This window comes from Mesoplodon bidens (assembly GCF_964165515.1).
Source record: "Mesoplodon bidens genome assembly, chromosome: 15".
NCBI classification, from domain to species: Eukaryota; Metazoa; Chordata; class Mammalia; order Artiodactyla; family Ziphiidae; genus Mesoplodon; species Mesoplodon bidens.
In genome coordinates, this window is record NC_138171.1 from 27,937,082 (window position 1) to 27,948,382 (window position 11,301).

Sequence of the window (11,301 nt, forward strand, 5' to 3'; positions counted from 1 at the left end):
GCAATGCTCCTCCATACTGGGGATTGGGAAGCTAAGATGTCTGAGATTCCACCGTTAGCCATCTGTCTTCTAGAAGCTTCTCTGAGACGATGGGGGGGAAAAAGGATATGGGGAAGGGGTCATCTCTCAACGCCTCTGGCCACTTCTAGGCTTTGTAGATTGTCACTCCTGTTATTACTGTTGGGCGTCAGATCAGGATGTGCTGGGTGCTTCTGCATTTTATCCCTGTGCCAAACCTATGAAGTAGGTGTTATTTATTATAATCCCCATTTTATGGATGGAGAAACAGAGGGATAGAGCAATCAAGTGACTTCTCCAAGGTCACATAGCGTATAATGGGCAGCTCAAACTCCCAGCTCTTCTGCTTCTAACATCCTCCAGCTGGGTGCTGCAAATCGGTTAGAAGCTCTGCCTCCTAGCTCGCTACCACCGGCTCTGCGACCTTGGGCGCACGCCTTGCTTCGAGGGGGTCCCAGTTTCCGGGTGTTAGTAATGGGGGCGGGGCCTCATGGTGGACCACGCCACTTCAGTTGGCCTAGGTGGAGCACTGCAGGCTGCAGAAGTCAGCGGATGAGAAGAGCCTCAACACGTTGACCAGTGGGAACATGATAAGCGCTCCGAGGAGCGAGCCCAGCTGCACCGCCGCCCCGCACCACAAGAGGGCGCTGCGGCTACGGTCACGCAGGATCACGCCCAGCATCACCTTGACATAGCTCAGACAGCCAATGAACAGCACCCACGAAGCCACCTGCAGGCATTGGTTGGGAGAGACTCAGCAGTGAAGGTAACTTTGGGGCGAGCCCCAGGGGCGAAGGGCGCTTCTAGGGTGACCGAACAGGGCTAAGGGGACCCCATGGATTAACCTCTAAGTTCAAGGAGAGCCTTTTGGGGGTGACTCTGCTGGACTAATGGGGCCCCCTGAGTTGACCTCCCCAAGGACAAAGGAGAGCCCAATAGCTTTTCTGTCTCATGATCAAGTCAAGGGCAACTAAGAGAAGGCCACGCTGACATACACATAGTGGAAAGAGTGTGGCATTCAGGGGAGAAGCTGGACTGTCACCTTGGACCAGCCAGCTCACCTTCTTAAGCCTCTATTTCCAAATAAGAAGCATCCCTCCCCCGCCCCCCAACCTTGGGCTTCCTGAGTGAGTAACCACAAAGACTTTGGTCAAGAGAAGGGGCTATACTCTCGACCTCCCAGGCCTTGGCTAGCTGGGGGGTGGGAGGCGGACAGCTCCACAGGCCAGATACTTACGATGAGGACTTCTCCACTCCAGTGGCCCTGCATGAGGGGGCAGGGGCTCATCACGGCCATGGCCATGTTGTAGGCCCCAAAGCCGGTCCCGAGCACTGTAAGGACCCCCAGGAATGGCAGAGACCTAGGACAGAGCAGGGGGTGGGACGTGAATGGAGGAGGTGAGTAGCCTGACCTCTGCCCCTACTCCCCCACCCTGCCCCAGCCCCAGGGGGCCACATGGAGTGGTCAGCGTCTCCAGGCCTAGAGGTTAGACCCATGTGGAAACTTCCAGGCTACCCAGTTCAAGTGGGTCAGCGAGGTTCCTGGGGTCAAGGCTGGCCTAAGTCATCCTGAGTGTTAACAGTAGGGCCCAGCATCCCAGCAGGAAAAACAGAACAGACTCTAGTGCTACATGAGCCTGGTTCAAATCCCAGTTCCACCTGCAGGACTGGTCCCTAAGCCTCAGTTTCCTCACCTGCATAATGAGTCTTGTGGGGCCGGGGAGCAGAGTGTGCAGGGCCTGGCCCTGGCTGTGGGCCCACCTGGTACCATCTGCTGCCATTTCCTCCTGTGATACTCCCCAGCCCAGCCAGGAAGCTGCGCTGATGAGTGGGAGGCTTGGATCATGTCGCTGGCACTGCAGGGTGTGCTGTGCGACCTCGGGTGACCCTTCTCCCTCCAGCCTCAGCTACCTTGTCTACAACGTGAGGTTTGCATGATCTGGGGGTCCTGGTGGCTGGCTTAGATGCACTACACTGGTGGCCTTCCATGTAGGCCCTCGGTCTGACCACTGAGGACACCATCCTTCATTTGAGGCCTTTTCCCTGGGGTCTCCCTGGCCACATTCTTCAGAACACTGACAGGTATGCACCCCTAGGTGAGAGTGGAGGGGCTGCCCTGCCTCTAAGGACTCATTCTGCTCCAAGATTCTTGAATTCTGAGACTCTCAGACTGTATTTCTAACATTCTGGGCGTCTCAGCGTCCACAGGTCTGTGGCCTCTGGTCCCACTCCCTCAGAAATCTCCAGCTTCCCTCCACAGTTTTTAAACCTCAAGGGAGAAAAATCAGCTTTCTGGCAAAGTGACATCTTCTGTCCAGCTCTCCTGTCCTCATTACTCCTCCTTCCCGGGCTGGGGGGTGGGGGGTGGGCAGGGCTGAGAGGCTGTGAGGCCAGGCAGGGCAGAGGAGCACGTGGGAGGCAGGGAGACCTAAAGTTTCATGACCCCAAGGTGGGTGTTTCTCCTGTGCAGATCCGAAGTCCCTACATCAGAACCACTTAGGGTACTTATTAAAATTTGAAATTGGGACTTCCCTGATGGCACAGTGGTTAGGAATCTGCCTGCCAATGCAGGGGACACGGGTTCGAGTCCTGGTCCGGGAAGCTTCCACATGCCGCGGAGCAAGTAAGCCCGTGTGCCACAACTACTGAGCCTGCGCTCTAGAGCCCTCGAGACACAACTACTGAAGCCCGCACGCCTAGAGCCCGTGCTCCGCAACAAGAGAAGCCACCGCAACGAGAAGCCCGCGCACACCACAACGATGAGCAGCCCCCGCTTCGCCGCAACTAGAGAAAGCCTGCGCGCAGCAACGAAGATCCAACACAGCCATAAATAAATAAATATTTATATTAAAAAAAATTTGAAATCTAGGCTGGCTCAATCTGCATTTTATCAATTTGCCCAGCCATTCTTCTAGAACTGCAGCTGTAAGGGAGCCGGCATGGGCCGGAGGCAGGAGGGCAGGGCTGAAATCCTGGGAATTAGACCCCAGCAGATCCTTTCTCCAAGCCTCAGCGTTTCCATTTGTAAATGGGAACCTCACTTCCTGCTTGCTCCTCCGCATGGGCCAATGGTGGTGATGGTGGACCTGACATGAGCCACTGCTCTAAAAGCTTTACCAAATTAGCTCGTCTTATGCTCCCAGCAACCTAGGAAGAAGATCTATTATTATCCCCATTTTCTAGATTCCTGAGGCACAGGGAGGTGGAGTGACTTGTCCAGTATCACAAAGCTAGTAAGTGGCAGAGCCGGGATTTGAACCCAAGCAGTTGAGCCCCAGAAACCATATTCTTAACCACTACACATCCAGCCTGATAGGTGGGTGTGGGATTCTGGGTTCTGACATGAAGTGTGCCCCCAACCAGAGTTCTCCAGGGCCAGGTGGGGGTAGACCTGTTAGGCAGAAACATGGAGAGGAAGCAGGCGAGAGGGTTGGCCATGGAGCTGAGGGTGGCGGACAGGTGGTAGGCCACAGGCCCATAGGACAGGCAGGAGTAGGTCTGCACGGAGGGTAGCACGCCGTTCGTGAGTGCGTTCACAAAGGCCACCAGGATGTAGATGAAGGTCAGGTGGGCCAGGTGCTGGGGGGCTGTCTTCTCCTCCAGAGGCTCCTGGCCCTTGCCACTGTCCTCCGGGCCTGGGAGGCTCATGTCCTTCCCTTCCTGCGGCCGGATGGAGTGGAGGGTGACCTGAGAGCTGAGGAGGTCTTCTATGGAAGCTTCCCAGCGCCTGGGTTGACGCTGGAGCAAAAAGAAAGCAATGAGGCAGGAGGCCATCATGAAGGAGAGCAGGAGGAAGAAGACCAAGGGCGAGAAGTTGGCGGGGAGGTAGTGGCTTTCCAGATGGCCCATGGAGGCTGCCGTCCTAGCGAGCTCAGACACCAAAGTGCTGCCAGCGCCCTGGGAAAGACAAAACAAGGGTCAGTCGGATCCCTGGGTGATGTCAGGAAACAGGTAACAACAAAATTAATGATGACAATACAGGCACACCTTGCTTAATTGTGCTTCACTTTGTTACACTTCGTGGATATTGCATTTTGTGTGTGTGTGTATACAAACTGAAGTTTTGTGGCAACCCTACATTGAGCAAGTCTATTGGTGCCATTTTCCCAACAGCATTTGTTCATTTTGTATCTCTGGGTCACATTTTGGTAATTCTCGAAATATTTCAAACCCTCCACTAACAAAAAGATTATGACTTGCTGAAGGCTCAGATGATGGTTAGCATTTTTTAGTAATAAAGCATTTTTTAATTAAGGTATGTACATTGTTGTTTTAGACATAATGCTATTGTACCCTTAATAGACTACATATAGTGTAAACATAACTTTTATATGCACTGGGAAACCAAAAAAAATTTGTGTGACTCTCTTTATTGCAATATTGGTTTATTGCAGTGGTCTGGAACCAAACCCTCAATTATCTCCAAGGTCTGCCTGTATACAATAACATTAGGCATTATTATTAATAAGTAAGTGATGGATAATAAATGCTCACACTGACTGATTGCTCACTGGGCAGCAGCACTGTGCCTGTAGCAGCTCGTGTGCGCCTTCTGACGGACCCGTGCAGTGGGGTCCATTACCCCTGGTTTTAGAGGGCACAGAGGTGTCAGGACGGTTTGTCTTACCTAAGTAAGGGAGTATGTGGCGAAGCCAGTGCACTTGGTTCTTTCTGACCCGGAAGCTACAGCTTTCCCCACTTACTGCCCTCCAGGGCTGGTAACCACAGATATACATGCTCAGAGGAGGGGCTGGCTGGAGACAGGAGAGCAGCCCCACCCAAAGGCGCCCTGTGGCGACTTTTTTCCAAGACATATCATGCATCTAGACTTATGTATGTGAAATTTCAAAAAATTTAAATGTTATCAACTAATTCAAACTGTCGAAAAAGAAACATGCTTTCAGGCTATGGTGGCCCGGGCCACTGGTTTGCAAACGTGGCTGTGCTGCGGTGGTTTGGATAGTGTTAGATGTATATATTGTCCAATATCCAGTGAGGAAGTTTGATGCTGTAACACCACGAGGTATTGAAGCAACGTCTAAAGTCTATGGTTCTCAGCCCTGGCTGTACATTAGCGACGCCTGGGGAGTTTTGAATACATACAAGTTTACAATCCCTTATCTGCAATTCTGAAATCCAGAAAGCTCTAAAAGCCAGAATTTTTCTGTGACTCAGTTGACAGCAACACTTGGGCCGGATATGAGTCTGTTTACAGCCTTCATCTGCCTACTGGGCATAAATGCCCTGGGCTGTGGGCAGCGGGGGTTACTGGGCTGCACTGCTGAGTCACAGGCCCTGTCCCAGACTTGGGGTAAGTGTGTTCTAAAATCGGAAACTCCAGATTCCAAAACACTTCTGGCCCCAAGGATTTCAGAGATGGGGGTGAGGGGTTGCCCGCTGGCATGTCTCAGCAGCTCCCCCAGGTGACCTAAATTGCTGCCAGGTCAAGAACACTGGTCGACCCAACATCTAGGAAACACCTGCCCTCCGTATGATCTTGCTTATGACCACGAACAGAGCTGCAACAGCTCTGGGTAATGCCAGGTACCTGTGGGCTGTCCACGTTCCTGGTGGTCTCAGGGATCGGGGTGGTGTCCGATGTCTCAGTGATGTTGACACAGGTGGTGAGACCCGAGCCCTGGGCAAGAGCCACCAGGGCAGGCAGGAGGCCGCTGAGTCCTTCACCCACAAAGAAGGTGGTGAGGTAGTGGGTGGGCAGCCTGCTCATGAAGGGCAGGAAGGTGACGGAGGAGGTGCAGTCCACCAGGGCCAGGAAGAAGGTGAGGACCAGGAAGGCGATGCTGTGGTGGCTGCCCAGCACCCAGGAGGTGACATTCCAGAGGAAGGCGAAGAGGGTGCAGGCGACGGTGCCCACCCCCAGCACAGTGAAGACAACAGGCACCTCAGAAAGGCAGCCGGGCTGGAAGTGGTGGAGCAGGGTGACCAGCAGGGGGCCGACGTTGGCCAGCTGGATGATTACTGTGAGGTAGGAGGGCAGGTACCAGCCCTCGGGCAGCTCCGTTACCAGCAGGGGCAGCTCTACCCAGAGCCCGTTGATGGCCACCCAGGAGCCCATCCCGAAGGTACAGACCAGCAGGTGTATCAGGAAGGCCATGGTGACGTCTGCCCTGGGCCGGAGGCTGCAGCCTCCACAGATCAGCCTGCAGTGTTTGATGGAGAAAAGTACTAGGTGAGCAATGTCAGGTTCACCATCTAGCAAACGACCGTGCTTCTGGGCCCTCCCCATGAACAAGGTGGCTTTTTATTAGCAGAAAACATGGACAAGTTCCTTTATAAGTAAGCTTCCAGTGGGGAAGGCTTTCCTAATCATGACTTGTAAATCCAGAGACTACAAAAGAAAAATTTGGTACTCTCAACTGCATAAATCTTAGAACACGCAAAAGCAAGCAAACAAACAAAACAGCCTCTGCAAAAAATGCCAAAAAATACCAACAACAAGATCAAAAGACAGATGACAACCTGGGTGAAAATACTGCAATGTAAATCAGAGACAGAAGATTTATCTTCCTAGTATGTAAAGAGTTTTTATAGATTAAGAACAAAAAGACCCAATAGAGAAGTAGACAAAGGATATGAACAGTTCAGAGGAAAAAGTACAAATAAGTCTTAGACATATGAGAAGATTACCTTCATTCACTATGGGAAATGTCAATTAACAATGACTCCAAGGTGCCATTTCGCACTGTGAGATTGTCCCAAAGCCAATGTTTACCTGCCCTGGACAAAATGATGTATGTACGAGGTTATTATTTCTTGCGGCCTTGTTGGTAATGGCAAAATATGGGAGACAACCTCCCTGCTACCCACAGAAGAGGGGCTAGTGGAAGGGATGGCTGCCTCTTGGAATGGCACACATCTGGTACAAGGAGAGGGATGCAGGAGAGCTCACTGGCTGATAGGATAACGACAGGCCTCGAGGCCGAGCTGATAAGTGAACAACATCAAGGTAGGTAGACAGGAGAAAAGGAGTTAGAATATGTTCTCTTTGCTTGTATTTGCACAAAGCAGCCCTTGAAGGACACACAGAAACTGCTGGGATGTTCAGCACCTCGGTATAGATCTTTTTATATAATTTTGATTTGTGAACCAGGTAAACATACTATCTGGGGACTTCCCTGGCAGTCCAGTGGTAAAGAATCCACCTTCCAACGCAGGGGACGTGGGTTCGATCCCTGGTTGGGGGACTAAGATCCCACATGCCATGGGGCAATTAAGCTCACGCGCTGCAACTACCGAGCCCGCACACCTCAACTAGAGACAGAAAACCCGCACGCCACAACTAGAGAGAAGCCTACATGCTGCAACGAAGAGGCTGCGTGCCACAAAAAGATCCCGCATGCTGCAACGAAGATGCTGCATCCCACGATGAAGACCCGATGCAGCCAAAACAAAAAAATAAAATAAATATTTTAAAAAGTCAGGATTATTGTCAAAAAAACATTAAAAAAACATACTGTTACAAAAATAAGGTTATCTGATATAAAATTGCAGGCTGGAGTTTTTCTCCTCGATTTATAGAGCTCCCTCTCTGGACAGGCCCTGGGAGACTGCCTGACTGTAGCCCCCCTGGAACCATTCTGTGATCTGTTTACCACCTTCCCAGTTACCTGTGTCATACCACCTGGGCAGTTACCCTCAGTCTAAGGAAAAATATTGGAGAGGCTTTGTCAACTGAAAAAAAAAAATCAGCACCGCACAACATAAGGGCGGTGAGTTTCAGTTTTTATTCAGGGGTCTTACTGAGGACTATAGCCTCAGATAGCTCTGAGGAACTGCTCAGGAGAGGTATGGGAGGAGCCAGGATATATAGGAATTTCTTGGCTGGGAAATACATGTAGTCATGCATACATCTTGGTAAAAGATTACTGCTAATCACACACACACAAACACACACAAACCCAGAGAGCTCAAGTTAATGATTTTAGTGTTTTTCTATGTAAGGGAAGATGCAAGATTTCTGGGTCATTGAAATTCTTCCTTAGATCTGCATCTTAACTGTCTAGGGGCTGTATATCCAAAACAGAATGCTTCGTGCTGTTTTTCCATCCTGAATTCCCCCCAGGGAGCCCTGTCGGTGGTCAACTTCTGTGGGTTGCAACTAGATCCTTGTAGAGCTGGAGTGTCAGACAACATTCTTTGTTTACAGCTTTGAGTGAGACTCTGGAGCCAGCTGCCTGGACTTGAACACAGCACTGCCTCTTAACTAACTGGATGAGTTTGGACAACTGAGTTTGCCTCTCTGCCTCATTTCCCCCCTCTGTAAATAGAGGGCAATGATAGTATCGAACTCATGGTTTGTCATGAGATGCAACGTGTTAATGAGTATGTGTCGTCTCCGTGCCTGCCGCACAGAAAACGCTCACTAAGGGTTAGCTGTTATTGCTATGGTGCAACGCCAGGTTTGGTGACAGTTATTTTTTCTTTCTAATTTGCATGGAAATTAACATATGACTATTAAAATTAATAAAGGAAAAAAAGTTCCCCATGAGGTACCACCTGAAATACTGGTGGCACATGCACCATTTTGGAAAGAGATGTTGATTGGGCCGATCACCTCCTTTTACCGATGGGAAAAGGGGTAGGGTCTGCAGGGCTGTAGGGGCTCTGCTGAGGCTGCTGATGGGATTTGGAGCGGGTCCCCTGCAGCACTTGGCTCCCCTACCTCTCCTCATGACGCTAATCTCGGTTCTGCTCAATTCACATGGTCAGCCTTTAACTCCTTGTCTCTCTTCTAGAACCCGCAGGGGCAGCCCTGTGGCTACACCTCACCCAGGAAGCTCCTCTCCAGGTTCCCACATACAGAACTGACTCTCCAGTTCCAGACTCCTTTCCTCCTTCCTCCTTGGAAGGAACCCAATCCTCGGGCTGCCACCTCTTCCACTCTGGGAGGCAGAATGCGGAATGCAGCCCGACTTGCTTTCAGTCCCACTTCACCACCTCCTGTCTGGGGGCCTTAGGTGAGTCACTAAGCTCCATTTCCTCACCTGCGAAGCTGGCCCACTAACAGCCCAGGACAGGCCTGGTTCTGGGCATGCCCAGAGGACCCATGGAGAGAGAGCAAAATTCTGCCTTCACCTGTGCAGTGTTCCTTGCCTGGGGCGCCATCCCCCTCCCGTCCATATCCCAGATTTCTGCAGGACCCTACCCCCCAGGAAGCCTCATCTGGCTGCCCAGCCCTGGGACCCAGGACCCCCCATTTAGGGTTTTCCTGGTGTGGGTGTATGCTGGTACATTTCCCGGGGAGACTGAAGCCCCTGGAGGGCAGGGGCTGCTTTGGAATCTGGCTTTTTTTTTTTTTTTGCGGTACGCGGGCCTCTCACTGTTGTGGCCTCTCCCGTTGAGGAGCACAGGCTCCGGACGCGCAGGCTCAGCGGCCATGGCTCACGGGCCCAGCCGCTCCGCGGCATGTGGGATCTTCCTGGATCGGGGCACGAACCCGTGTCCCCTGCATCGGCAGGTGGACTCTCAACCACTGCGCCACCAGGGAAGCCCTGGAATCTGGCATTTTGACGGCAGAAGAGCCTTTACAGATGACCTAGCTCCGGATTTGTAAACTGGTAACTCACTGGCCGCAGGAGAGCAGCAGATGTATTATTCTGATGTGTGGCATGTTGTAAATAATTAGTTACTGAAATCCACAAGTCAGGAAGGAGGTGGCATACAAAACTCAGGATTTCTGGCTTCTTGGGAATATTCTGGAAGACCACACCAGGACAATGTGCCCACATGGCAACAATCACCCTTGGCCCTCTGTAACTTAGGGCACCTGCCTGGGCCTCTCCAGGCCCGTTAGACACTGCAACCCCTGATCAAGCCTAGCCCTTATTTCTGAGAGCAAGATGTGGCTTGCCCAGGATCCCCCACTAGTTGGGGGCAAAGTGGGGGCTGGGATCCAACCTTGGGCCTCTCAGTCCTGGACTCCGGGCACTGACTCCAGCCACCTGGAGGCAGAGGCCTGGGCTCAAATTGCAGCTTCAACCCTGCGCAAACAACTTAACCTCTGCTCTCTGATTCCTCTTGTGCAAAATGGGAGGGTCCCAGTACCAACATCAGAATTGTTAGGACCATGAACTTGCAAAATGCTAGCATGATGCCTGACACATAGTAAGTGCTCAATAAACGTGAATGATCATGATTACGATTTCAGCAAACATGTCAATTGCATTTAAAAACACACAATTTTCCCGAACACACTTCTAGATACCACAACACACATAATTCCTGATGGCAAAATTTTGTCATCACTTCCCCCTAAACAATCAACCAGGGATTATTAGGCACCTACTTTGTTCCCAGTGCTGTGAGGGATGCAAGCAGAAAAGCCACAGGGGCTATGCCCAGAGAAAAGTGTGAGGAAGAGGTGTGTGGGCTGCAGGACCCAGATGCATCATGGGCCAAAGCAGGCAGAGTTGCAGATAGAGGGGAGGGTGCAGTGGCTGGGACTGGATGGAAAGGCACGGTTTCCCACCTGCTGGGAAAACTAGTAGAGTAGTCTTGTTCAGGCTTCAGAGGCAGAAGTAGGCCTCTGACTTACTTGTGACCCTGCCTGGACTGCTGCTGCGTGTGGGTTTACACACTTAACAATTGTTACTAACTAGTCAAGCAGCACTTACCATAAGAAAGGGAGTGGGTCTTGGGATTTCTTGAGCCCTGGGGACCTGGCCAGTCCCCTGTGGTCTGGAAAATCTTGTGACTCACATGGTGAAAGAAACAGCATTGTTACAACTGAACCAGAGCTGCATTTTTGCGCGCAAACAGATGATATCAGTTTGCTGCCTGGAATTATAAACGGAAGCCCCCAGAACTACAATTTGAAGTCTCATCCGTGGGGTGGACGCACTGCCCGGGGACCCTTCCCAACTGGGACTTCAGATTGCTGTTACTCGGGACTTCCCAGCTGCTGTTTGAATCTGGATGAAGGTGTTGGCCCAATCCGGTGATGTATACTCGGTTATATCTCTCTAGTACTTTTATTCATCCCCTTCTAATGACTGTATATTGAAATTATGTTAAATAATCTTCTATTAAAGAAATTAATTAAATCTGTTCAGTTGTGTGAGACGAGTGGTTATTTTGCCAGCGAATCCAACGAACCTTGAAACTGAAAGCAGGCTTTCGGCGATACACCACACTACCTTGGCCAAGGCAGGTAACTCAATGGCTGCAAAACAGGGGCTATCCCGCCCTGGAGGATCGGTGGACTAGAGGAGGGAGAGAACATTTTTCAAAAGCCAGCAATTCATTGCAGCTTCTCAGCTGCCC

The 11,301-nt window shown here is 51.2% G+C and overlaps 1 protein-coding gene across 1 annotated transcript; it reads right to left on the reverse strand.

The window, feature by feature from the left end:
* Window positions 1-357: 357 nt before the first annotated feature.
* On the reverse strand, window positions 358-6,148 carry SLC52A3 (solute carrier family 52 member 3). Its single transcript, XM_081256504.1, has 4 exons — window positions 5,567-6,148; window positions 3,410-3,915; window positions 1,256-1,379; window positions 358-748 (listed from the first exon to the last, which is right to left on the reverse strand). Exons 1-4 carry the CDS (start codon window positions 6,131-6,133, stop codon window positions 536-538), a joined length of 1,410 nt encoding a protein of 469 aa, XP_081112630.1. The 5' UTR covers window positions 6,134-6,148; the 3' UTR covers window positions 358-535.
* Window positions 6,149-11,301: the final 5,153 nt, after the last annotated feature.

Bases quoted from the DNA above. Each gene is read 5' to 3' on its own strand.
- SLC52A3 (XM_081256504.1), bottom strand. From the start codon at position 6,133: ATGGCCTTCCTGATACACCTGCTGGTCTGTACCTTCGGGATGGGCTCC. The intron at 3,916-5,566 runs GTACCTGGCATT...TGTCTTTCCCAG, and splicing joins GGAACGTGGACAGCCCACAG to GGCGCTGGCAGCACTTTGGT. The intron at 1,380-3,409 runs GTCTACCCCCAC...GCTCTGTCCTAG, and splicing joins TCCATGTTTCTGCCTAACAG to GTCTCTGCCATTCCTGGGGG.